Source organism: Chlamydotis macqueenii, chromosome 2, assembly GCF_036417535.1.
Source record: "Chlamydotis macqueenii isolate bChlMac1 chromosome 2, bChlMac1.mat, whole genome shotgun sequence".
NCBI lineage: Eukaryota > Metazoa > Chordata > Aves > Otidiformes > Otididae > Chlamydotis > Chlamydotis macqueenii.
The window spans coordinates 84,490,026-84,517,280 of record NC_141557.1 but is presented as its reverse complement, the minus strand read 5'-3'; the positions used below and the strand labels follow the sequence as shown (position 1 = coordinate 84,517,280).

At 38.6% G+C, this 27,255-nt stretch overlaps 1 protein-coding gene across 2 annotated transcripts in view; it reads left to right on the top strand.

Moving 5' to 3' along the window:
* The window catches only part of TRIO (trio Rho guanine nucleotide exchange factor), a 254,473-nt gene that overhangs the window by 196,430 nt on the left and 30,788 nt on the right, over window positions 1–27,255 (top strand). For both annotated transcript variants that reach the window (XM_086740366.1, XM_086740365.1), the window contains exons 35-36: window positions 23,061–23,353; window positions 25,046–25,216. In XM_086740366.1, the coding sequence (XP_086596492.1) occupies window positions 23,061–23,353; window positions 25,046–25,216 (464 nt within the window). The remainder of the gene's footprint in view (window positions 1–23,060; window positions 23,354–25,045; window positions 25,217–27,255) is intronic.

Sequence of the window (27,255 nt, the reverse complement as noted above, 5' to 3'; positions counted from 1 at the left end):
CAGTTCCCCTATGCCTCTTCTGCTTCCAGAGGCAGCAGGGTGTTGGGTCATGGCTGGGCTCCATCTGCCATACCTAGCAGTGCTGTGTGACCTAACCAGGTCTGTTACCTGGGCTTGACTTCTGGTAGGCAGTACTGAGGAGAGACAAAATGAGAAGAGGTCTTAATGAAAACCCCTTGTAACTAACCAAAATGCATTTGAACAATTTGAACTTAGCAGAAGGGGAACAAGAATAGTGTTTTGGTCAGTAATGCTAACCAGCAGGTAGCCCACACAGCTTGCAGAAGCGATTCCTCCAGATGCATATGTGTGGAACTTCCACATCAGTATTTCTTACATGGAGTACGTGTCCAATTTTAAAAGCATTTATTTTCTTTTTAATGACCTAGTTTGGTTAGTAGAATTTTTCATTTTCCTTTTAAGTGACTTAAAAAAAATTTAAGTCAAGAACATAATTCCATATTCTGAATGCTTCTGATTAATATATTCTTACCTTTTCCTTTTGTCTTTGCATGCATTTCCAGTTAAGAAAATTAGCTAAGAGATGTATGTTAAAAAGAATCTCACTCCTGTATGTGCAGTTGCAACTGGTTTGGAAAATTAAACCTTGCTTTGACCAGTTTGTTTTTTTTTTCACACCAACAGGCTGGTTCCTTTTTTCTTTGGAGTGGGAAGGGCAGAGAAAGGGTGGTTTAATTACAGTTGAGGAGACTACATCAGAAAATTCAAATGAAGAAAAAAGTATGATGAAGGGTAACTTGGATAATATAATTAATGCCAAAAATTAGTATTTCTTCAATATGTTTCATTAGAACAGCAAGTATTTCTCACTTGGAACGCTTCTTGTGTTTTCTCCAGTGTGGAGATGAAGCATGGCATATTTCTTCTCCGCTCCTACTGCTCGCTAAGTAGTGAATGTATGTGAAACAACATTCCTTGCACTCATCCAAAAGATTTTGTTTGAATTATCTGAAGCTGGTTTGTTGTGGTTATACTGACAGTGGCTGGGATCCTTCAAGCTGATTTGGCATGCTGCAGTGGTGACTGCTTAGAGGAGTCAGAGTTTTCCCAAAACTCTTCCAGATAAACAAGACCAGGGACACTGAATGTGTCATTATTTCTTTGAAAGGAATCTTCATTCTTGGGAGTGGTATACAGGCTCCAATTCCTTGGCTACAGCACAGAACAGAATTAAAAACTCAAGAACATAATAGCTAAATGATTAAGATGGGAGACAGTTTACGATGTCATGTGCTTTTTGATATTCTTTCTTAGCATCGGCATGAGCAACAGCTAAGGCATGTTCTCCAAAGCTGGAGGCAGGAAGGACTTGTTTAGATCCTGGCCTTGGTGACTGAATAGTTGGATAAATGGTTCATTTCCCAGTGTTTTCAATTAAAGCATGAGTACTTTAGTGTCTTGATATCAGTTGCTCTTGACAAATGCTTTACCCAGGATGGAGAAGGGAAGGTTATTAATCACCCAGCTGAAAATATCTCTTTACCCTCCATCAGAAAATAGCTGGCAAACCTGGGAAAACTAATTAAATAGCTTGCGTGTTTTGTTAGAGGTGATTGTTAGTTGGTTTGGGGTTTTTTTTTGATTGAAACACCCCAGTATTTTGAAAGGAGTTCTTGGAAATCTCAAATTAAGGATGTTCACACAATTCATTGCAAAACACAATTTCTGACTGATTGAATTTAAAGTGTCTCTGGCAGCTGGCAGCCCTGGTAAAGAACAGGAAACAACGTGCTGAATGGAAGTCCAAAGAGTCACTGTTGTAACGATTCCGCTTCTTGCAGACCGGCAGTGATATTTGTGAGACTGAGGAGCAGCAAGGCTATTTTTTTGGGAACAAGATCATCTTTGTGCATGGAGCTGAAGAAACCAGATCCTAGTGGCGCAGCTGTGCTCCAAGCAGTCAGACTGTGGAGACATTGTGCACTGAGGAAAAGGCAAAGTTAGGCTCCTTTCAGATTTTTAATCAGTGTGGGAGCTCACCTTTGAAGATTGACCCTCAGATTTATTTGTTGATATGTTTCTGCTGTTCTACAATTTCTTGGTTGTGTTAAGAGTATTCTGGTGTGAGGCAGAGAGAGATAGGATTTGTATGCAAAGTCTACCTGTTTTGTTTTGTTTTAAATGGGAAATGCATATTGTAAATAAAATTCCTATTGGTTTGTGCAGTGCTAATTTAGGTCGAGAATTTTAATAGTTATGGATTTATGTCTGACTTTGGCTCCTTTGAGTGATCTTTGGTCCTTTTCCATTTTTGGAAAACTGTATCATAGATCACTTAAAAAATTATTTTAAAATAGTGACATTTGGATGCTGGCAGAACCAAATAAAAATTCAGTTCTTGAGATGAGATAGTTTCAGCTATCTCATATGCATTTCTCCACTTCGAAGATGACCAAGGATTTTTTAAATAACGTCATAGTACTGATTTCAAAATATATTAATTGCTTTTGTAAATGGAATGTCTGGAATATGAGGGGGAAGATTCCAGAGAAGAGAGCTCTAGATTTGCTTGAGAACAACATTGAAATTTGAAGCTAGGTTTTTAATGCTGTAATCTTTGAAACTTGTTTCTCACAGAAGTCAGACATTAAGGAAAAAAAAGATTGGCTCTTTGGCTTCTTTTTTAGGCTCTAAAGCAATACAAATAGGTGTTTAAAAATTAAATTTCTGCATGTGATTAGCTTCCCTTTCTTGTTCTGCTTGTTTTCCCCAAGATAGTGCAAAATGTAATGAGGCCTTACAAAGATCAGGTTGGAATGCTGTTTATCCTTGTTTTAATATCAGTTAATTTGTTATTTCTTTTACCATGCAAATGTCTTGGAGTATGAGAAATGCAGTCAGTTTAACTCCAGCTGTCATCTTAAATGGAAGAAGGGATGAATGTTTCCATTCTTAAGTGCAAGGCTAACAGTACCCACAGGTGAGGTGGCACCTTCATAATACAGCGGCAAACAGTGGTTGCAGATGCGGCGGGTAGGAGCTGGTACTTGTGAGAACCTGGAGCTGTAGGAAGCTAATTTCTTGTCTGTCAATGGCAGAGACTGATGAGCTGTTACTTCTGTGGTGGAGTCAGCTGGCAAAATGTTAATACCTTAAAATGGTTTTGGCAGCCTGACATTGTCCATCAGTGAGCACTGGGGTTAATTGCAGAAAGCTGATCCCATTCCTTCGCTGTAGTAACAGATACGAGTGTGTGATGCTTCATTTACGTGTATCGTACAAAGGATGTGCTACCTTATCTGCTGAGCATATACAGTGCTTTTCTGATTGTGGGTTTTGTTTACTCACTGGGATACAGTCTTTCTTACAAAATGCTGTATTAAAAGTGCGAGGGCTCTTTTGCCTGGAATTTTAAAATCTTCATTAAATAGCCATTGACAAAATTTTCACCTGGGCGCTTTTTTTTTGTCACAAATTTAAGTAAATGAGAAATATCTTGAATAGCTAGGAGTCTGAAGGGCCTTCATCAGTACTTTGCTTTCAGAAATGAGACTAACTGTCTACTTTTTTAAAGGAAATTACATAAAATATACAGCTAAGAAAACACATTTCTGATTTACTCGGGTAAGATGAAAAAAAAAACGGTTAATTTTTCCTTTTAAAAATAGCACTATTTTAAATGCTGTCAAATGGCATGGGTCAGTATGTGAGCTTTTTTCTTTGGTAATTTTGATCAAAGTTTGTTCCTTTGGGCAGAGGTCTATGAATATTTAAGCAGAGGATGAGGGTGGGGGCATCTCCATGCCGCTGTTCAATGTGCCGTGCAATCCAGCCTCTTCTGCGCTGAGCTTATGCTCTGTGCCCAGCCTCGGTTTTGCCTAAGGGTGTGCTCCACGTACACGTATTTTTGCCTACCAAGTGAAGATTACCTGACTGGTTTGGATGAGTTTCTACAAATGAGAGCTGATGCGAGGAGCCGCAGGAAGAGCTGTCTAGCAGACAGGGAGAGCTAATACAGGATGAGGCTCTGGAATACAGAAAACCTGATGGAGCTGAAGGACAAAGAGAGCTTTGTGGTAGAGCCTGAAGTAAACTGTAGAAAAGTATTAATAGGGTGCTTGTTTGGGCTTAAAATTACATATATTGATACAGGTCGCTGTCTCAGGTGGAAATTGAGAATTATGATGCATTTTTTGGTATTTAAGTCTAATCTAGGATGATAGTGGTACTAAATAATAATCCCTCCATGATAAATTAAGAAATGTTGGTTTTTATGATGTAGAAGTCATCTCCCTTTTGCTTATAGTTCAGTAGAAAAAGTTACAGGTCTGAGCTTTCTATCTTCGACCATAAGAAAGTTGTAAGTATTGTTTTAGTATATGCAGTGAGATGTTTTTCAATCAAATTCTTACCTAATACCCACAGTCACTCTGCAGCCTATTCATGTGGACTCTGCTATCTCCAATCCACAATGTTGCTGTGGAGCAATTGTTGTTTTACAACAGTTGTGTACATGAAAGACAGCTGCGTATCCACAATCCTTTCTTCTTAACCATGTAATCTGTGAAATACACTTTATGTAGGGTTCACATAGTCATTCTCTCTCCCCCACCACCTTGATTTACTTGTCGGATTTGTCTTCTGAGAAGAGAAAGAGCCAAAGCACAACCTAAAAATAATGGTGTTTGATTTGAGTAGGAATGGAAGAACTTTTTGCAATAGCAAGCTGCAAATGATGTGGTTCCCAGAGCATTTATAATATCTTCCTGCAGATATTGGTGTCATGAGGTCAGTCTACGTGCAGTTAAAAAGCGAAACAAAACCAACCCAGAAAGAGTTTTATGTATAAATTTTGCTTTGTTTTAGTCAGAAGCTTTCTATCATATGGAAATCACTGTTTCAAAGCTATATTGATAACTTCTCTAACTTTTTCGAAGTGTTAAGGATGTGAGAGTTGAACTGCAATAAGAATGGCTGGGTATTCTTTAGTATGCTCGATATGTGTGGGAACTGTTGGGGAGTAGAGGAAAGGGATTGTTTCATTTATTATTTCTTACTCAACTAGAAACCAGAATCATTTTCAGATGTTCTACAGTTTAACAAAGAATAAACTTGCCTTGGTGGAAGTCTCACCATAGGTGGCAAACTATAAAAATCACTTATCCTGAAGGGTTTTTTCTTCTTCTGCTTCCCCCCCCACTTAGGAATTCAGTGTCATTTGAAAGTCGTCTTGGGTCAGAAGAAAAACGTTAAGGAATCAGAATTAATGGTTTCAGTGCAGGAGGCTCTGAAGGAGAAACTAATTCAGCGTTTAGGGTGGCTTTCCTTAGAAATGTGAAGAAAGGAAAACTTTAGTCTCAGGTGAAGTGTGAGCACAGCTCTTTAATAGTTCGAACAGGATAATATGTGTGTACCCAATTCATGTTAAGTGCTAATGGTAAGCCTTCTTTGACTCTGGGACCCTATGTGCTATCAGCTCCAAAGAAAATTCCTGTTTATAATTACATTATATGCATTTATTTGTGCTATTATCATTGGCAACTCTATCACTGCTTTTTCTTCTTCTTTCCCGCTACATGCTTGTGTATTTTACAGTACTGTTTGTTCAATCTCATTTTAGGGCTCTTTTTCATGACAGTATGATGAAAGCATTTCATTTCTGTTTTTACAGAAACTTAATCTTTGCTTTGGCTTTGTAGCTGTTTATCTATCTAGTGATTGTAGCTTTTTTTAATGTCCTTTAATATTAGATGATGATGTGTTCAGGGGAAGAAACCGAACAACTTTTCTGGGTTTGTAAAGTGCTTAGCTAAAAAAACCCTATAAATGAATATTTATTGACAAATGCTTGTATAGCATGCTAGGTGAAGAAAGCATGGGTAAAATACACACAGTTTCAGTTTACTGAAAACGAAGATAGCGTGGTGAACTAGAAGTTTATCTTGCAGAATATGAGTTTAGAGGTGAATAGATCTGAAATGCATTTTAAACCAGGACAAGATCTTAAACGAATTTATCAAAAGGTGTGGATTTTCTAGTGTTGGGATTTTTCTATTTTTTTTCACAAACAAGGCTCAAGAGAAGATGGAGGGAAGGGCAGAATCTGTTGTTTGGTACAGGTTTTGACAGGGAAAATAGAAGTAACAGGGCAAGTGCTGCGTGGTTTAGCTGACCAGAAAATGTCCGTCCTTTTTGTATTCATGGCTTTAGCTAAAGCATTAATAACTACATACTGTAAAATAAAAAGAGGTGTTAAAGGTTGTTTTTGTGCATGCCAGTTACTATAAAGCTTTGTAGAGGTGCTAGACTGTATCTTTTCTGAAGGCTGAGAGGCAAAATAGCTGGTTTGCTGTATTTTGTAAGATCAACTTGAGCCTCAATTAGGGTAGTTACGGTAGAGTGTAATCTGCTGCATCTGGCTATTCCCACATGTGAATTTAAAGACTGGAACTGTGCTCAGTGAGTCAGAGGAGAGCATCCCTAGAAGAGAGAGGAGCTGCTCTAACAGCAGGGCAGGGGGCTAAACCAGACTGAGAAGATAGCAGGGACTTCCTCAGTCTGATGGCATTGCTTGTAACGTTATCTGGGTGAACACCTCCAGGAGAAGCTGTAACGCATCCCTGGGGTACAGGCGAGTAGGTTATCTGTAAGCTGTGGGTATCGGAGCAGCTGACTCCTCACCATGCCAAACAGGATTAAACAGACTGACACTCTTGGATCGCTTCACTCAGTAAATCCTACCTGCTGCAGCAACGGGCAGCCGAGTGGCTGTAAATACTGGATCCTGGATTTAGGTACAGATACGTGCAATAGAGATAACGGGCTGGGAGGAGGAAGGTTGATTGGTTGGGGAATGTTTTCAAAGCATAGGAGTTTAGTAGGATGTTTTCTTTTCTCCTTCTCTGTCTGCGTCTACTTTCTGTCCCTCTGACTCTAGTAAAAAAATGCAGAGTATAACAGAAAGGACCTGTATGGGAAAGGGAGCAGTTACAGAATGAATCTGCTCTGTAAACTACGGGGATGCTGTACAGTAAGCTCTTTCAGAAAAAGCATGTGAAATGCTTGTGCTACTTCAGTTTTATTTTAGTTGAACTGTGGAAATGAGAAATGGGGGTTCTTGCTTTGTGAAATGTTATTAATGGTAGTAATTTGTTTTAAGAGCTTAGCAGAAGTTCTCTTAGAATGTTGCTGCTAAACCAAAAAATCATAGATTGTTTAATATATGTTGTTTACTTCTGTTAAATTATTGTTGAGGTGTAATGTTTTTGGGAATAAAGCTTGAAAAGAAAGGATGCTCAGGAAATAAATTGGTCTGTATGAAATTTATTTAGACACATCATTGATTCTGAAATGTTATATGGAGGAAAGCTATGCTGTTTCAGTCTCAACTGGAGAAGCACAGAGGTTAGGGTAGGGATGTTCACGGTAAACTCAGTTGTTGTTGGATCTTCTCCTCCTCCTCCTTGTAATTTTAACAGGAAACAATATTTGTTCTTGGCATTTGGACTGTTGCTGCAGAACAAGTTCAATTCTCGTACATAACAGTCTGAAATGTCTGCAGGAGAAAATAGTGCTAACCTTCAGTGTCTGGAGCTGAGGCAGCTGTTGGGATGCTTCCTTTTCAGATGCAAGTTGTTTCCAGACAGGTTCCAGTCTTGCATACCTATTGCTGTATGCTGTGTGCATATACTTAAAATAAGCAGCAAAAGGCAGGTTATAGTCTTACGTCATTTGTTAGTATCCCGTCTGCTGTTACGGATGGACTGAGAGGAGAGGGAGGATGACAGAAGGGTTGCAAACATGAAATCGAGGATGTAATGGAAAGTAATCTTATAGGGGTCATCTGAAGATAGGGTTGCATGTCAGGGAGATGGTAGTAAGTCTCAGTGTTCCTCGGAAGATAACAGGGCATCGGAGTACCAGCCAGAGGGAATTAATGTTAGCAGGCTATCATCTCTGATCTCAGCAAGCTGCTTCGAAGTCCCCAGTACTGCGCAATCACTTCCTAAAACAACAGTTATTCCAGTTTTTAGAAGTAAACAAGTATGTAGTATCTTGGAGAGAGGTGGAGGTGAAAGGAGTCAATTACAAATAATAATTGATAGGCAGAATGCTTTACAGCAAAATATTTTACGGTAACTGCTCACCCAGAGCTGTGAATACCTAGTCAGCTGGAGGTCTGTTAATGGCATGCCAAGAGTCTTTTCCTCTTTCTGTTGCTTTGCATTTGCTTCATTTTTGAACATTTTTGTTGCTGTGGTGGTTAGTCAGGCTCAGATCTATCTTCTCTTTACTGACAAAGATTTTTTTTTAGAAAAAAGTTTTATAAAGTGCTGGGTGTAGTTAGTCCCGATCAGTGAGATACTTTCCATTATTACCATAAATTAAGATCATAGACATGTACAAAGTCTTGTTTGGCAGGCATACATGATTTTACAAATATTTTTCATTGTTCTCTTTCTGTTTCTTAAAAACAGATGTGCATGTGTGTAGACCAAGGAGGCTCAATAGCCCTTCATAATAGGGGAACAAAGCTTACTTGCATGTCCCAATATAGCTGTAGTTATGTCACCTCTTGAACTGGAAAGAGTGAAAATTGTGTCTGTAATATTTCTGACCACTGCAAACTTAAAACTGGCAATTTAGGATTTAGGCTGAATATTCAAAATGTACTCTAGTGCATTATTTTATTAACAGAAGAGTTTAACTGAGGCTTCAACTTTGCTTAAAGAATTAAGAAGTTAAGAGTTAAGAAGTTTGGTTTATTCTTCATTAAAATGTTAGAGTACATGTGCAATTAATAATTACATACTCCTGTTTAATTAAATGAGCTGGGTTTTTTTTCCCCCCACTTATTCACCAAGTCTAGAGGACAACAAATGCATTCAGATTTAGGGAGAAAAAGAATAGGGCTTTGAGTAATGAATTGGCAAGAAAGTACTGAAATTAATAAATAAGTGTTGTATTTTTGCCTTCAGTTGGAGAAAGCAGTGGTGATTGTAGGGGGAAACCAATTCTCATGTTAATTCCACCCATTCCTGTAACTTAAAAATGCTCTACATCTGAGACAAGTGTGGATAAAAATTGAAGTTGTTTATGGTTATCTGGCTGGAGAGAGTGTTGAGTAGTTTCAGTCTGGAACTGAATACTGAAAATAATAACATCTTTTTTCAGTTATCATATGAGCTAGAAGAAACAATAGGATGTATGTGTTTCAGTCCCTGAATGGGTCATGTGAGTCTGTATTTCACTTGGGAAATCTGAGAGGCAAATCTCATGGATGAAATACAGGGAATAAATCTACAAAACCAAAATTTATCCTGAAGTTATTAACCATCTGGGGGCTGGTTTGGAGGAGGAAAGGTAGTTGTAGGAGCAGAGAGAGTTCTCATTTGACTTTGAAGAAATACATTTATTATATGTGCAATAGATTACTTAAAAGAGTGTATATGAATCAAATGAGCTTTCTTTCCCCTATTTCATAACATTTTATGGTACAGCAAGCCTCAGAAATAATTCATCCATAAACCAGGATGCTTTTACTATATAGTAATTGTTAGCAAATGGTGTCCAAGAGAGGATAAGAGGTCTCTGAGGACCGGAATCAGAGGATGCAGTGGGAGAGTCCAGTATTACTAATGGGTTGGTGTAATTCTTGGCATAGATCCACCTCTGCGCTTCAAAAGTCTATTCTTTTAGAATACAGATGGAAGCTGTTAAGTATGTGCTGTGTGTACTTTTCTATCTCCACCAAGAGCATGCAACAAAAATCCTCCTGAAACTGAGCTCATGTGTCGACTATATGGTTACGTATGCAAAGGTACAACTTCCTGACCCGTATGTCCTGCCTTACAGTTCTTGCAGCATGACTTTTTGAATCCTTAGGCTGCAGGGCTTGCAAGAGAGTTAGCTGAAGGTGCTGTTCCTTGGTTAATAACCACTGAACTACATGTCAGGTACTGCCAGCTTTTTTGCCCTGTGCTTGCACAGGTGGTCCAGTTGTTCTCTTGTGTCAATACTAGCAGTCACACAGGCAGCCAGACCAGGGAATTGATCCGGCAGAAAATACTATACCGCTCCATCTTTTCCTCTCCAAAACCCAAAGTTTTCAGATGTAGGAGCTTATGCGAGAGAGATACTGATGTCCTTCCGTAACTGCCATCTTTACTCATGAAACTGAAGATTTGAGGCTTAGGTTTTTGCTCTGAGTGAGCAATAGGATCCACATTTATCCGTATTTTCATCTGACCTGCTAATTTCTGCCTCCTATAATTCAGCTATATCTTTTCAGTCACTTGAAAAATGCCAGAATTTCATTAATGTAGAACTCAGGCAGGTTATGTGCTTTGTGAAATAAGCGAAGACTGAACAGTAGTGCAGATCAGACGTGTGTGTGGAGCTAGCCCCAGGCAGCCTTCTGCCGCTGATCCTTGGAAGTCTGCTCCATCCACTGAAGTACTTTCTGCTCTGACCTTGTGTAAGTACTGCATGAAAACAGAGTAATTTAAAATGGGTCTGTTAGGCCCAGGTCCTTCTCAAACCAGCTACTCAGCTCCTAGTTTTAAAGACTCTTTTTTTTTTTTTTTTTTAAGATTTAAAAGGAAAATGTATGCTCTTCTGAAGGAAATGTTCTGAAGGTTTATAATGCAAACTTCATATAATATGGACTTTTAACTCAAATTTCTGTAATAAAAAAAGTGTTTATATATAAAGCGTTTTTTAATTTTGCTAAGATGACTGTTTTCCTGTGTATCGCTAGTGAAGCATATTCAAAATGTTAAGTACTGAGGAACTTCTAGATGTAGCTTCAAAAGGATGATGGGAAAATAAGTAGTCAATACCAAGAAGGCTTTTAGGGCCACAAAGGTGATCAGAGGGCTGGACCACCTCTCCTATGAGAACAGGCTGAGAGAGTTGGGGCTTTTCAGCCTGGAGAAGAGAAGGCTCTGGGCAGACCTTACAGCGGCCTTCCAGTACCTAAAGAGGGCCTACAGGAAAGACAGGGAGAAGCTCTTCAGTAGGGCCTATTGTGACAGGACAAGGGGTAATGGTTTCAAAATAGAGGGAGGTAGATTCAGATTGGACATGAGGAAAAAATTTTTTGCAGTGAGGGTAGTGGAACACTGGCACAGGTTGCCCAGAGAGATGATGGATCCCCCATCCCTGAAGACATTCAAGGCCAGCTTAGACAGTGATCTGAGCAACCTGATCGAGTTGGAGATGTCCCTGCTTCTTGCAGGGGGAGGTTGGACTAGATGACCTTTGAAGGTCCCTTCTAACCCTAATGATTCTGATTCCCAGAGAGAGACATCAGAAGTAATACAGATAAAAATTTGAAAAGAAGAGTGGAGCTTGATTTTCATACCAGTGCCTCTTTGCCTCCTTGTCACATCTCTCAGAGGACAGCTGTAACTAAACATCTAATGCATACGGTTTTATATCATGGTCTAAAGTCTCTGTTGAATGGATGGACTTAAACTGAGCAAAGCAGAACTGAACAAAGCTTCAACTCATATTTCAACTTAATTTCCCTCTTGCTGTGTTGCAGCTCTATTTTAAACGAATTACATCAGCAAGGCAGAAACATAAGAATGAGCTATCACCTTATATAATAAGTTTCCTCTAGGTGCTCATTGCAAGGCTAGTAATGAACAATATGTTCATAATCTGCCTTTGAATAGTAAAGTATGGTTTCTTAAACCACTTTTTTTTGTTATTATTTCCTTGCATTTGAACATGGGATTGGACACCTCCAGTCAATCTTATTGAATGAGTGGTTAAAAAACTCCCCACCACCCAACATATCCAACTACAATGGGGTAGTTTTGCCCTAAGAAGAAAGCTTCATAGAGATCAGCTGTCTAAGTGCATTGTATGAAACACTGGGGAGTTGATGAAAAGAATAAATATTTTTTTTCAGTAGAAGAAGGAATAGAAGCTAATTAAATTCCTTATCTTGTTTCCTCCAGATAACTTATTTTGCCCCTAAATTTAGGCTTACAGTTGAGTCTATGACTTTAAAAAAAAAAGGTATTTTACTGTAGTAGTAATTATTTTTGTGTAGAAGTTATTCTTGATAGAGATTTCTCCCCCTTCCCTGCTGTTTTGTATCTCTTTAAAGCAAATAATAAGAATTCTATTTTATTGCCTTTCAAAAGATGTTTGTTTGCTCTTTTTCTTTCCCTTTTTGTTTCCTTTTGATTCCTACTTGCAGACCAGTTTAGAACAACTCTCCCATGATCCTATCACATCATTTTCATGTGGCCACTTAGAGAATATTAGGTGGATGGGAGCTGGGGAATGAGTCAAGGATTTGAGATTTGGATGACCAAGTGGACAAGGCAGTTCAAGACATCACCTTCCTCCTGAGCCTTTATTGGGAATAATTGAAGGAAATAAAAAACACAGAAAAGTTAAATGTCAAAATGTAGCTTTTTATTATTATTATTTGTGTGTGATGTGGGCTTGATCATACCATAGAAAATTCAGCACTACCTATGTTAATTCCTGAAGAGACTGTAATCAAGTTAACAAACGTGGCAATGATGGATTCCATTCTTAGTATTCAGTGTATTTTAATTGCACACTGAGACCAAGTGTCACATCTTCCATTAATTTATAGTTTACTTGTTTTAAAATACATCTATACCAAGGAGCTATCTTCCCCTTTTAACTCAGTCTTTACTCAAGATGGATGAATTTTTGGAGGAGTATCTTCCCTTTTCCTAATCCCTTAAAATATTTCATCCTGAAAAGGCATCTCTGTAGCGGTTTGACATTATGACTTTCAATAGCTATCTGCTAGTCAACCTTGACTGTGAGTCTGTTGTAGAAAAAAAAAAATTACATTTCCAGTGTGGCTGACCTTTATTAAAATCATGTGTGCTCTCAGTGCATTGCTCAGGTTACATTTCCATCTGAAGACAAAAAAAAAGTTCGGTTTCCAATCACTGTCATCCAAGTCTGCTTTTGATAATGTAGTTATTGAGGTGGGACTGAGCTCGGAGGAAGTTGTCTGTCATTGCCTGCAGTCGTCTAGTGATGCAGTGCGGAGGCTGAAAGCAGGGGCAGGGCTGCAAGGGCCTGACTCTGCTCATTAAGACTGCAGGTAGTGTTGCACACCGAAAAGGTCAACATTTTACAATGCAAAGCAATGTTAGTACAATTAGTTTCTCTCACTATCACTAATATCAATTAATTGCTTAAAGAGTAAACATCTTTTTAATATATAGGAATTTCAGAGGACCTGTTTTTGTCACTCTTTTAGGCATTCCATCTTCCCTTCCAATTCCTTTAATTACTTTCTCAATTTATTTTTTGAGGGCTACAGCAGTACAACATTTGGGAAAAGAAAATGACCAAAGTTATTGTAATAGCCCCAAAGCTAAAGGATATATTATTATTAAGCTTATGGCAGAGTTCCTAACTTGAGATTGATGTGTTTGTACAGCTGTTGCTAAAGCTGTGGCTCCAAACAATCGCTAGTTGTACTAATGAGCTATTCTGCTTTGAATCAAGAGGATGGAGGCAAAGAAAAAGAGACTGTTAAAATTGCTGTTGCATTAGTATGTCTATTTAAGTTAACGTGTAACTGCAGTAGGTGAAGAGAAGAGGAAGCAAGTATTTTTTTAGTACGGGTAGTCTAATAACTTGGGCTTTTTAAACAAATAAAATTTGATAAAGTCATTATTTCTTTTGTATCATTTGTTCCTGTAACTCAGTACTAGCAGTGTGTACTGTTCCTTTATATTTATGAACTTTACTAATACCCTTGAACATATGCTTAGCAATTACTACTAGTTTCTACCCTTTGTGTTTCAAAATATGTTTATTGACTCTTGTCATATATTCTCTCAGTTTGACTAGAGCATTTTTGGAGGTTTTCTCCTGTGTTGGAATTTTTTAAGGCATTTAGAAAAGGAAGAGAATAAAATACATCTACTTTCATCTTCTTCTAGAAGCCACCCGTTTGTAAATACCTGGCAGAGGTTATACTCGCTCAAAGTATTTCAAAGTTCTGGACAAAATAAAAAAAAAATAATGTTGGATTAGCGTTTTGTGCCTACTTGATGTACGATTGGTTTTTGTCTTCATAATTGCAAAGCTTGTTTCTATCACTTACATAAGGGTGGTGGAAGCTAATTTCCCCCTTGTCCATGTATATATTCCCAGTTTCAGAAGTGCACCAGTAAAACTGCATTCCCTATTCCCTTTGGAGATCAGGCTTGCTCAAACTTGCTTGCAATACCCTAGTTAATATTCAACCTTTTTGCTGGAGTAATGGAGGATGTTTAAAAATCCGCATTGGATAAATTCCTTCCATTAGGATGCTCTGCATTGTTGAGCTTTTGCACAGTGAAGCATGGCATGTGTTGCTTTAAATAAGGTCTGAGATTGTGATTCTTCCTAATGCAATTTCTGCAAACTTGCTTCTCCCTTCCCCCACGTCTTTCTCTACTTTCAGTAGAGCTGAGGACTTGCTGAATGCATTTTTTTTTTCCCTTTGGTTAGCTGTTCTATTATCTATATTGATATGGATATTTTTATTTCATATCTGTTCATATCTTCCTCTTCTGGACTGATGCACACAGCGTATCAAGATACGCTGCTGCGCTGCTTCAGAGCTGGCGTTTATTTTTATCCATTTCCTAGGGAAAAAATATTTTGCAGCAAAAGTTAAAGTAGCAGATGATAAAACCCTACAGCTCAGGAACAGATGAGCGAAAATGAATTGTGCAGTTGCCACAACTAAAATCTGAAACTGCTTGTCACAGATCTTGTTGATAGTGGTTCCCATTTGTGACGTACAGCTCTCCACCGAGAGCAGAGCTGCATCTTTGCTGTTGCCATCACACAGCATGGCTCTTCAAAAGTAGGTTGCACGCAGCATGCACGAGACAAATAGCTTGTCAACAGTCAGCAAAACTCCCTGTGTAGTGTCTTAAGTGCCAGCGCTGTCTACGAGGCCCAGGCCCAAAGCTTCTGCCTTCACTCTTTTCTTTCTTTGGCTCAGACCTCACTTCTCCCCACCAGCTAGCTGCTTGGCTTTGTTGAAGGCGAGGAGTGCCGTTACTCAGAGCAGTTGGAAGGAAGCTAACCCTGCCAACTCCTCCTGCATCAGGAGCTGTGTTGTGCCCTCAACCGGCTTCTTGAGCTGAGATCTTAAGCTAACGCGCAGCAGCTGTAGTGGGGGGCAGCCTAGAAGAGAGGGGTTGTGAACAGCTCTTCTACAACTCGACCTAGCATGAAGGAAATGGCCCTGGGTCTGAAACACAGTCGTTCTGGCATCTGCCGCTCCTGTTTTGTCCTTTCTTCTGGAGAGGGGAGTGGACGAGCCATGCCTTCATCTGATCTTCTGCTTTGGTCATCCTAAAGTACTTATATATTGCTCATGCTAGGCATGTGGCAAAAATAGCCTCTAAAGACTTCTAAAAATATATGTGACTCTAGTAAAGCTCCAAAACACCCACGCTTTAAAATGGATGATGTAGTTGAGACTTTGTGAAATATCTTAGCAAGAAATTGATCTTAAAAGCTACTGTGTTTAAAGGGAAACAAGAAAATTACATTGGTGCTGTGGGAAAACTTGCTTTCTAATATAGACAAGCAGTATTTCTCTTCTTTTCTTTCTCTGTTTGCACTGAAGGAACTTTCAAAACTATTTCATGAAAGAAGAGTGTCACCTTAATATTCTTAATTGCATGGTATGTGTCACCCCCTATGATGCAGTTAACTGTTTGTATGTAACTTAAATATGTCAGTGAAAATCTTGCCTGTTGTAGTCCTGCAGAGCAAATTCTGTTACCTGCTCCTTCATGGTGATGTAAAATGGTGGCATCAGGAGGCACAGATGAAGGGCAAGAAATGAAAAACTAACTGATGGCCCAAGTTGGCCCTAAGAAACTCACTGGAGATTGTGCACAAACAGGAGGAAACTTAGAAAAATTTAAACATGAGTTTCTGTTCATTAGCTCTTCTGTAAAAGCATGCAAGCCCCACAGTTAGTGGTTTGTAGAAATATACCCGCCACACCCCCTCTTCCAGGGGGAGACAGTCGTATTAAAATGATCAGGGCACTTGCTTTGGTCTGTAGGGAGGTAAGAGAGGATGGCTCAGTACACTGGCATAGAGTGAGAACTTGACTTAGAAACAGTGCTGAATGACATGAATCTGTCCTTGGCGGGTCCTGCCAGGCACGGGGGTGTAGCGGTCTCAAAATCTGAGCAAACAGGTGGTCAAAAGAGTGGGGCTGAGCTCAAGATGTTGCCTGTTAAGTGTAAGCTGCATTCAGGGAAGCTGAGATTTAATCTATTAAAAGCTTGTGGTTTTCACAAACTGTGAAACTAAACTTCAGCAGTGTGAGTAACTTTTAATACTTCCTACTTGTGACATAAAATATATTTATCCCCAGCAATAGGAGACAATAGCAACTTCTTGCAAAAAAAAATGAAATGCCCCACAAAATCCCCTCTCCCCTTCTGTAGTGCTGCCTTGCGCTTGTAGTAATATACAAGATTTAGGTTTGGGGTTTTGTATCCCTGTGGTCTGAATTCCAAAAAGCACAAACAAAACTACTTCTGTTAACCTGGGAAAGTTTTTTCTGGCACAATATCATGCCTTCTTCCTGTTTTGTTTTGTTTTTTTAAAAAAAGGGAAAAAACAAATGTGGATGCAAAACTCTCCAGCAGTTCTAAGAGGATAATTTTTTTCCATCTAAATTTTATTGGTATTTAGCTCCTAGATAGCTCTCTGTGTGCAAGCTATAACGCATGTGAAATTACTTAAAAGTTTAAATTTAAAACCTTGATTTTACATTTATGGGGTAGGAAGACAGGAGAGGATATTAAAAAAAAAAGATAAAATATTATAATAACATAAGTGTATTAAGCCCTGCAGACATATGCCACTAATTTTCTAACTCAAATGAACAGTATATTCTTTTTGACCTTAATCAGAGATTTCTTTGTGCCTTTCTCTACTGCGATTGCAAATATGTCTGTTGGATGACTTTTCTCAATTTCAGAAAGACCTTTGGAAGTTAAGATGACAGTGTCTGTCTTGGGGGGAGGATTTTTTTGTTGTTGTTGCAGATATGCTTCTGAGGCAGCTTAGTATCTCATTAAGAGAAGCTGAAGAGTATCTAGCCTCAAGCTTAGCATTCCAGTCTATCTGATATTAACACAATCAGCTTTTGATGACTCGGAAGACTTAATTACTATGTACATTTAAATCCAAGAGCTTTGGACTTGCATCTCTATCAACCAAAATTAATACAGATAACTCATTAATCACGGAAGATGTACGAAGGAGTTGAACTCTTTGTATATTTGCACACTGAAAATATTACAAAGTGTATTTCAGCATAGTGTGTAACTTGAAATAAAAGGCAGGAAAGGTTTGCTGACCAGAGATGAAGAGTGAGTGTGTTTATTTCACTCCAAACACAAATATGATTGAAAGATTTTCTTTTATGTACTGAGTGCTAAATTTCTGCATTTTGCAATTTTTTTTTTTTAAGAAACTAGTTTCATTAAAATTATTGCACTGTCTCTATATCATAAGTGAAATTCATGCTTCCCTAAGGGCGTGGTGGAAATTCCCCATTTGTGAGCCTGGTAAAGCTTGAGCTGCATTGTCTTTAAATGCTAACTGCTTTTATGGTGGCGTGTTAAAGTTGAAACACATCTAATGCCTTTTGATGTGTATTCCAGTATTGGTTTACAAAAATATGCAGTGACGGTAGCCTAAAGAGGATACCCAGCAGGAGAGAAATAAAATTCCTGACAAATACAAAAGTCTCTGAATGGTCTTGTATGTGGCAGATTGATAGCCTCTTAGTTCAAAAGCACTTCCCAGGCAGAAACTGTGCATGTCTGTGTCCACAAATAAAATAAACCTCGCACTCTTTTTTCAAGCTTTCTCCATCTCATCTAATAACAAATGATGACTGTGTACGCAGGCAGGGTTTTATGGGCTTTTGTCGTTAGATGCTTTTAAATTATTTTTGTTTCCTCTGATGGTACGTGGACTTGGCTCAGATTGGAGCGTGTTTGTTTGTAGGTAGATCACTGAACTCGAGTTGTTTCAAACTGACAGATTAAACCTGCAAGTGCATCAGTGTAGATCGCGCTCTCTGCATTTTGAACTAACAAGCAGCTCTTGTCCCTGGATATTTGTTCCGTATCTGCATCAGATCTTCCTGATCAGCTGGCTACTTGCCCTATGGGACAGGTTTTGTGGGCTCTCTGGTCCTTGAAGTCCTCAAAGTCTGCAGTGGTGGTGTGACGTGCCGCTTGGAGTTACTGGGTTTGCTTTGCTCCATTTTTCACTCCTTGCACCATCCCTGTTTCATAGTCCAGAGGCAGTGAATTTTTTTTTTGGTTTTTTTTGTTTTGCAGCATTTTGGATTTAGATAGTGCAGAGCAGGCATCACAGTTTGATTCCCTAGGTAAAGTAGTCAGGTTTTTGTAGCCCCTTACTCTCCTTGTAAATACTAAAACTCTAAAAATGGCAATATGGAAATAGTTAATATGAAGCAGAGTCTTTCAAGTCATCAACTAGCTTAACATGGCTGATTTATTTTTTAGGGAAAAAAAAAGTTTATTAATCGCAGATGTGTGTATTTCTAATGTTAAGAAAGCTGGGACTAAAATGAGAATTCCCATTTCCTTCCAGTTTCAAAAATTTGCCTGTTCATTGGAGGTAACTTTATCTTCTGGTTTGAGGGAATAAGAACCCATGCTGCCTGCCCTTTTTCTTTAGCTTCAAAAATTTATTTATGGACTCTCAGTGAACTCTCTGACCTCACCACCAGAGCAATACATGTGGTTTTTACTTTGAGAGAAATGGCAGTTAAATGCCTTCTTTTCTTATTGTGGCTATGAATTATAAAAAAAAAAAAAAAGCCCATCCATTAGGTTTTTTAAAATACCTTATTGAATAACAAAGCTATCTCTACTTGAGCAAATAACGATTTTATTAAATTTGATGGTTTCTTGTTGGAGTGGTGTTGCTGTGTGTGATCATTATATGTATGTTGGGTGTTTTTTTTTTTCTCTCCAATATGGCCATCTGTTGCATTTATCTTTTTCTAAAAGGGAATCTGACACTTATTAGAAAGTTTACTGTACTTGAAACACAGTTGGGGTTAGCATACCCCAAATTTATTCCATCTGTTTTGGTTTTAAAAGTCTGTGTTGTTCTTGGTTTAATTTTGAATACTTCTTTTTCCTCTTGGCATGTTTTAGTGATAAAAGATTTTTGAGCAACCTTAGAAAAACAATTTGCTATGTAGTCATAAAGGAAACAAAGCCAATTTAGTGTAAACAATCCTAAGCATGGTCATCAATCAAACCAAGTCTGTATCCCTGATTATACAGATAGAAGTAGTATGTAGTGGTGAGGCAGGGAGAAATAAGACACATCCAACACACCCATATGGGCTGTTCTCATAGTGGGGGTGAAAGATCTTTCTGTACTCTTGAAAATGTCTGTATTTGGGTATTGATATTCCCTCTTTGGATCTGGGAATGCCTCTACATAAATATATGAGCTAGAGGACAGTCATGAAAAAACCTAGGTACTCAAATATTGTAACTGGTCTCCTGAGGAAGCAGATGGGAGTAAGAATTGGAGAATCTAGACTCCTGTCAGCTGGGATGGGATGGGAAAATGGACAGTAAAAGGTCTCACTGGAGGGGGGGGGGGGAGCTTGGCATAGAATATTTGTAGTGATTATTAACATTGACCTATGAGGCTATAGGGATCTTTTCTGCAAATTTAAGGAGGGGTGACAAATCAGATCTGATCTCTGAAAAGGCTAGTGGGTTGGTGTTCATTGAGGTTAACACTGGTGATGTTAAACCTCTTTTTATTTATTTATTTTTTGAAACGCCTTTTAAAATAAAATTTTATATTTAAGCTGATACTTTTATGGCAGTGAGGTATTTTTATTTAAGCTTTTCCTTCTCCCCCAGTACTTTCATGCTTTAAGGAGCAAAGTGGAACAGTGCTATCATTTTTGTGTACTACTTACACTTTGTCCACTTTTATGATTCCCTGAAGCCCTAATAATACTTCAGTAAGTACTTCATATTAAATCATGCAGAAGAGAAGATGAGAAGCAGTTACATGCTGCATGCCAAATGAAAACTAATGCTGTGTGGGAGGATATGGCTAAAGTATGTGCTGCGAAACATATCTGGCTAACATTGTTTTGTCTCTTAGATCCTCTCCACTTGAGCGGAGTGTATGTATTTCTTCCTGCTCTCTTCCCTCCTCCTGGCCACAAACTCTTGGCCGACTTGGGCTAAGAGTAGGAGTGGTACAGCAAAAGTGCAGTCAGACAAAAATACTCGTCTCCCACAGTTTCAGGCGTTCTGCATTATACTATTTGCTTTTACAAGAAATTTGGTAGTTGGTAACTGTTGATTGTCAGAAGGATGGGTGAGAATTTGAGGAGGTGGAGCACAGGTTTTATAAAAAGAAAAGTGGGTTTATTAACTGCAGGCATGTTATATGCTTAGGGATAGACATGTTTATGTAAAAGTAAATCTTACGCAATCAGTTACTGCACCGCCGCACTGCCTGTTTCTTAGAAAGGAGTGATTGCAAAGGGAAGAAATGCAACAGGTACAAAACTAAAAAACAGTACATGGTGAACTTCTGCGAAGGCTTAATTGCTTTTTTTTTTAATAAACAAGTGAATGTGCTCTTTTTTATTTGTACGGAAGGAACTTGCATGAACCATTATTGGGGAAAAAAAGTATACACAAATGAAAGAAAAACTTGACTGAGTGATTGTAACATCTTCAAACTTGGGAGTCTTAAAAACAAAGCATTTAGCTTGTGCTTTAGGAAACTTATTTACAAGAACACCAGCACTGTTTTCTTCTCTTCTGTATTCCACTAGCAGAGTGGCAGAAGGTTATTTATTGATACACCTATCAGCTGACATTTGCTATGATTTCTGAAACAAGGTGTCTGATAAAAATTAAAAGATGCATCATACAATAAACGTAAAGTTGAGTTTGGTGAAAGAGAAGTCAAACTAACTTCTTACAGAGGTTTAATAGGAGATTGTTTGGATTCCTGTGGAGAGCTTGCAGATGGTTGGAAGTTTTATTTGGATTTTTTTTTTTTTTTTTTAGTAAGCAAACCACTTTTTTTTCTTTTTAAATGAAGTAAAAAATCTGTTGTGATGTGGATGCTGACGGCTGGTAGGCTTGCTTTTCTTATGTGTGTGCTGAGGACCCTTGAGCAGTAATCCAGGGGCCTTGAGGGATACTCAGATTGCAAGTTGAAAACCATTGTTATAGATAATTAATTTCTTCCTTATGTTTCCTTGCTTTAGCAAGAAAATAATATGGTAATTCTGTCTCACTGCTATCCCAAGATTTAGAGACAAAGCCAACTAGTGTAATTCTGCATCTGTTTTTTGGTAGTACCCATTCCTTAAAGCCTTGAAACCAGGTTGATGGCATCATAAGAAGTCTCCTTATCTCCATGTGCAGCACAGCTACAGCTGTGGCAAGAAGATAATTCTGTAGGTGAACCCTGATTTTGGATGACTTGCTTTAAAGTGTTAGCAGGAGTTATTAGCATCAGAGGTGATATATCTTAGTGGTCACATGCCACTTGGATTTTATTAGAAACGAGAAAAATCTTGACAAACAGATTGATAGACCACAATTTTGGATTCCAAGGAAAGGATACGCTTTTTGGAACAGCTTGAACAGAGAAAGGAAAATAAAAAGTCCTAATTTACTATATTCACATTTTATGTCTCTTTCCCTGTCTCAGTTCAGAGCCGTAATTTGCACTTAATACTCTATGGAAACAGAGCAGGCTTACATACTTGTATGTAGATCCAAGGCATTTGGCTGTTTACAATGAAGTGTATTGCCACATCAGTGTGACCATATTATTCTACAAAATTCAAACTACCTTTGGTCACACTGGCAATACGCCTCTTACGGAAAGGCTGCCAGAAGAGGTGGCCTGAACATCTGTGTCAAGCTTCAAGAAGGAACACAAGCACTGCATTTAATTCCCAGCAGCAGAAACATTCAACAAAACATTATTTATGTCATTCTTATATAAACTATCTATCTACAAAAGTGCGCACACAGGGAAGAAAACCCATATTTGCAACTTAGGAAAGTCTTGTTAATACCCCAGTGGCAGATAATATTCATAGGAATGGTGTTACAAGCATGTGCCCAAAAGAAAAAAAAAAAAGTATGTTTTTAGGAAAAAAGAATTACTGGGGAGAAAAGCATTGTGCTGCATGGGGAAAAGAGAAATGTGGTCTCACAGCAGCTAACCAGTGGGCGTTTATCATAAGCATACGGTCCAGTTCAAGTGACAGGAGCCTCAGTGGGAAAGTAGTATTGACCTTCTAACTACGGCTTGAGAAAAGTGTTTTCTTTGACTAGAGAACTTCAGGCACTGTCATGCTGAGAAATACTGCTGATCCTGAGATTTGAGCAAATGGACTTTTAAACATTGATGTTCAGTGCTCTTTTTTAAAACAAACGAAATAACAGTCAACACTTGCAGCAGATGTAAGCGAAAGACAGAGTTACCTGTTTTCTGGATTCTTCTTCCCCTTTTCCCAACAGTAGGGTAAATAAATAAATAATGAAATAATGAAATGGAGCATTTGTAATAAAATTTGATGTTTGAAAAATAATTTACTTATTTCATTGAGGCAATTATTTTTAGTCTTCATGTTCATAGTCAAAGCAGTATACATTAAAAGATAAAACAAGCATATCCTTCCATAAAGTTAGATTACATATGTAATCACTATCAAATAAGTATCAGCAGTGGTAAGTATGAATTTTAATTGAGGCAGGAATGAATTAATGAAGCTCGACTGTTTTAAGCATATAAATGGTGCTTATGTGTGGGTGGCCATGTGCAGCATGAACACTGATAGTTGTGGTGTCGTTAAAGGCCAAGTTAATTAAAAATAATCCAGCTGATTTGTCCATAAATCCAATCTGATATCCATTATTACATTTGTTTACATATTGGCCATGTTTCTCACTTACCAGTGTTTCAGCTTTAAAATGCTCGCCTTGTTCTTTTTCCAGACTCCCTTTCGGTCTCCAGCAATGATGCCAGTCCTCCTGCTTCAGTGACATCACTTCAGCCCCACATGATCGGTGCACAGAGCTCCCCAGGCCCCAAGCGCCCCGGCAATACTTTGAGAAAATGGCTTACCAGTCCCGTGAGGCGTCTTAGCAGTGGAAAAGCAGACGGGCATGTCAAAAAACTAGCCCACAAGCATAAGAAGAGTAGAGAGGTTCGCAAAAGTGCCGATGCGGGCTCTCAGAAGGATTCTGATGATAGTGCAGCGACCCCACAAGATGAAACTGTTGAAGAGGTAAGTGTTCAGTGTTTTATGTTTTTCAAAGAGCTAAGTGTTGTCAGGTGAAGGTTGTCTCCTCATTTGACTGTCCAGCAGTTGAGCAAAGTGGCAGGTCCCATGTGCTCGTTCTTGATGACTACTGTACTCTGCATAAGTACTGTGCCAGGCACAGTTTGTGCCCTTCTGCATTGAGAGCATTAGTAAAACTCTGTGGAGAATGATGTCTAGTTGAAAAAGAGAAATGTGAGAGTAAAAGTTGTTCTTTAGCTTCACTGTCTTATCCCACTCAGGAAGGCAACTTTGTGAGTAAAGGCGCTTCATGTTCTGGGAATAATCAGGTCATTTTGTATATCCTTTCCTTTTCTTGTTATGGATCAGGGAAAATATAGGGAGAGCTGCTCAACTGCTTGAAGTTGTATTTACACTTTCAGCAAGAGTTAGAGCACGGAAAAATTACTGGCCCTTGAAATTAAAAGGTCAAATAACAAACATGACACTTGTCATTGGAGGGAAGAAAATTCTGAACTATTCCAGATTTTGCCACCAAGGACATCTGTTGAAGGTTTCCCTTCCTCCCACAAACATGGGGAGCCTGGAATTCATGTATGAGCAAAGCCTGCCTCCAGTTAGGTGCAGGCTGAGCCAAATTCTATCCTGTTACAAACCTGTGGTACAGGATGAAATGAATAGCATCTTACTGCTTCCAAGGGCACAGCCACTTGTGTGCTATACAGTTACTCCCTTTTACCAGGCTTGAACCAGACTAGTGGTTTTGGTAGTTATCGTACAGAAAAGTGGTCTCAGATGCCCAATTAATTATTTAGTACTTTTTTTTTATTTCTTGTTCCCGACACATTTTGCTGCAAGCTTGGAACATCAGTTAAGTTATATAGTAAATGTAGGGAAAGACTAGAGACTTGGCAGCATGGTGAATTGGGAGATGTGGTTTGGGAAGGAATATTGGCCTCTGTCCTTGAATGTCAGGCTGTAGAAAGAGACCCTCTGCAATGCAGTTACAGCGTTGTTTTGGAACTATCTGTTATTCTGTAGTTCTGTGAATGGGGGAAAACCTAAGGCTAGCGCCTTGAAGTCAGGAGAAAAACTATCATCACCTACACTGTCTTCCTTTAAAGACAGATAAATTATCCTGCAAGATCAGTTATGTTAAACATTGGCCAATTGAAATCACAGTTCCGTGTGTAATTGGAAGGATGGTCTTTCCACACAACTGTAAAAATTATACAAGCAGTCTGTTTTCAGTACTTTGGGGGAGGGGCAGAAATGATAATTGATAAAATACTTCAAGTTATAATAGGTTTTTTTTTAATATTCTTTAGAAGCCTTGCTGGTACTTGGGATACAAAGTTCTTGAGTTTCTAAGTTAGAGCAACATGGCTCTTCACAGAACTGAGCTCGGAAAGCAAGCATGGCGTTGGTAACACTTTTCTGTGGTAAATTTCAAGCTGAATGTCGTGTCCTCCATATCTCAATCTGTCTGCTCTTACCAAACAACGAAAACATTTTCTTTGACATTTGTCTGCTTTTTTCACCTCTGTTGAGGAGCAGCGCTGTGTTTGCAGGATCATCTGAACTTGTTTGGAGAGAGATGAATCCACAGAGGAGACTTGTTTAGGACAAGTTTGTGTTGAGCAAGCTTCATGCTGCTGAGGAGTTAACAGAGCTTGAATGTTTTGATTTCATTTACAGAGAGGTCGGAATGAGGGGCTGAGCAGTGGCACTCTCTCCAAGTCGTCATCTTCAGGCATGCAGAGCTGTGGAGAGGAGGAAGGTGAAGAAGGAGCAGATGCTGTACCACTTCCTCCTCCAATGGCAATTCAGCAACACAGTCTTCTCCAGCCCGACTCACAGGATGACAAGGTAGGAGAAGGAAGCTGGGAAGGCTTCACATGCTGAGAGAACCTCTGTTTGCTCAAAACTTTTGTTTCCAAAACCTCTGTACTGTACGTAATATAGCTTTATGGTGGACAAAAGTAGTCACTACGCCACTTTAGACAACGTTAAAAGGGTTTCCTGTGGAAAGAGTGTGATTTAAATGCATCTCTATTTCAAAAGCACAAAAGCAGAATTTTTTCTACTAGCACTTTAAATGTGGAAATGGCCACTTTGTGTATTTGCAGGCCTGTTTACATCTGTTTAACAGATGTCATATTTATTAACTAGAATTTAATTATTTCATAGTCACACCTTTGGGTATTAAGGTTAAATACTGTCCAAGTAAAGTTTATCTGGAGAAATTAAGTTGTACATAATGTTCTCAAATCATGGACTGTTCACCAAACCCTACTATTTTGGATAGTGTCAGTTCAGGAGCAAAAAAAAAATAAATCTAGGTACATGTTTTAGCAGGAAGAGCTATTCACATCAACTCTGAAGTGGTTTTGTATAGCAGCATAGCTTTTTTCTCTTTCTTTTCTTTTTTTTTGGTTGCCTCTAAGTTTACTGAGAAGTTAATTTTCAAATTGCAAATAATCCGACTGATAATGATCCAGCTGGTTTTTACAAACAGGTACATGAAAACTGAGGTAAAAATTTTGCATCAGTAATTAAATTCTGGGTGTAGTTAGTAACTGAATGAAGGAGATCTTACTTGCATGTTATCTGTTTTTTCTTAAATATTCTGATGTTCATACATTGGGAGGATTTATTTCACTTTTCAACATGGACCAAATGTTTAGGGGACAACTATCAAGCCTGGAAATAGAAGGTTTTAGAGTAGAAACAGAGTGGACTTGTGCAGCAAATATTCATATTCACTCTTTACTTCTGATTTTGCTGCTTAATATTTTTAGTCATTATAATCTACAGTATGAACTTTGTGTGGAAGGTTACTCACTGTTGTGAGTGATGCAGATGTTGTTGATAACTTTGGCTGATCTTGTTGACTTCTTTTTTTCCTTCCTCTTATCCCACTGCCTTTCAGTGGGGATCTTGGTCACCCTTCAAGCTCTTATTTGTAGGATCAAAATGTCTGCCTCCCATGCTCTATGTGTATTTAATTCCTACGTGTTTTCTGAATCGAGAAAGTGTAATATATGCGTTGGAGGAGTTCATATATTGGGAAACAGTCCTGAAACAAAGCAAGTTAAAATAAGCATTTTAAAATTTTGCCAGCCTTTAGACTTGAGAGAATATTTTGTTTGTAAAAAGCAATAAACTCAGTTTGAGGTTTAGAAATAGAATGAAAATAATGTTGATGAAAATATGTTAAAGTTCCTTCTGATAAGCTGCCATATTTGCATGTCCCTTCAGTAATATAAAAAAATGTATATGTAAGCCTTATAAGAAGTTTTCCAGAGAAGAGTGACTTTTGCTTACGTAGTTCTTTTAGCACAGTAGGAACAGTTACATGAAGGGATATGCTTGTATGTTAGTGTCCATTCACTTTTGTGTTTCTGATGCAACATAAGACCTTTATCACAGTAGAGTAAGAGGCTTTGAGTAGCTTTCAATCCCCAGTAAAATTTTACTTCTCACTTCTTAAAAGGTTAACATGCAGCCACTGCAGTAAAAACGTGTTGGAACAGTTTAAGTAGCTTAAACTGCATTCTATAAACAACTTCTGAGAAGTTAAAATTCTGTTCAGTTAATGTACCATAATTTTTCAAACCATGCAAATCATTATTTATTTAAAGTGTGTTGGTTTTGTGCAGTATGTGTCCTGCTCCATGGTGGGAGGCAAAAAAGTCCCCTCATGTGGCAGCCTGGGAGGTTGAGTGTGCCTCCCTCAAGTGCACACACCAAGGCCTGCCACCGATTTCCAGTACCTAAAGCAAATGTTTTCCTGGAATGCAGAAGTGAGGAGCCAGAGCAAAGTTTTATGCAGCAGAAGTCAGTTGGCCCTATTGATGGAGTTACTGATTAATAAAAGGCTTGCAAACAAATTCCCAGTTGTCTGC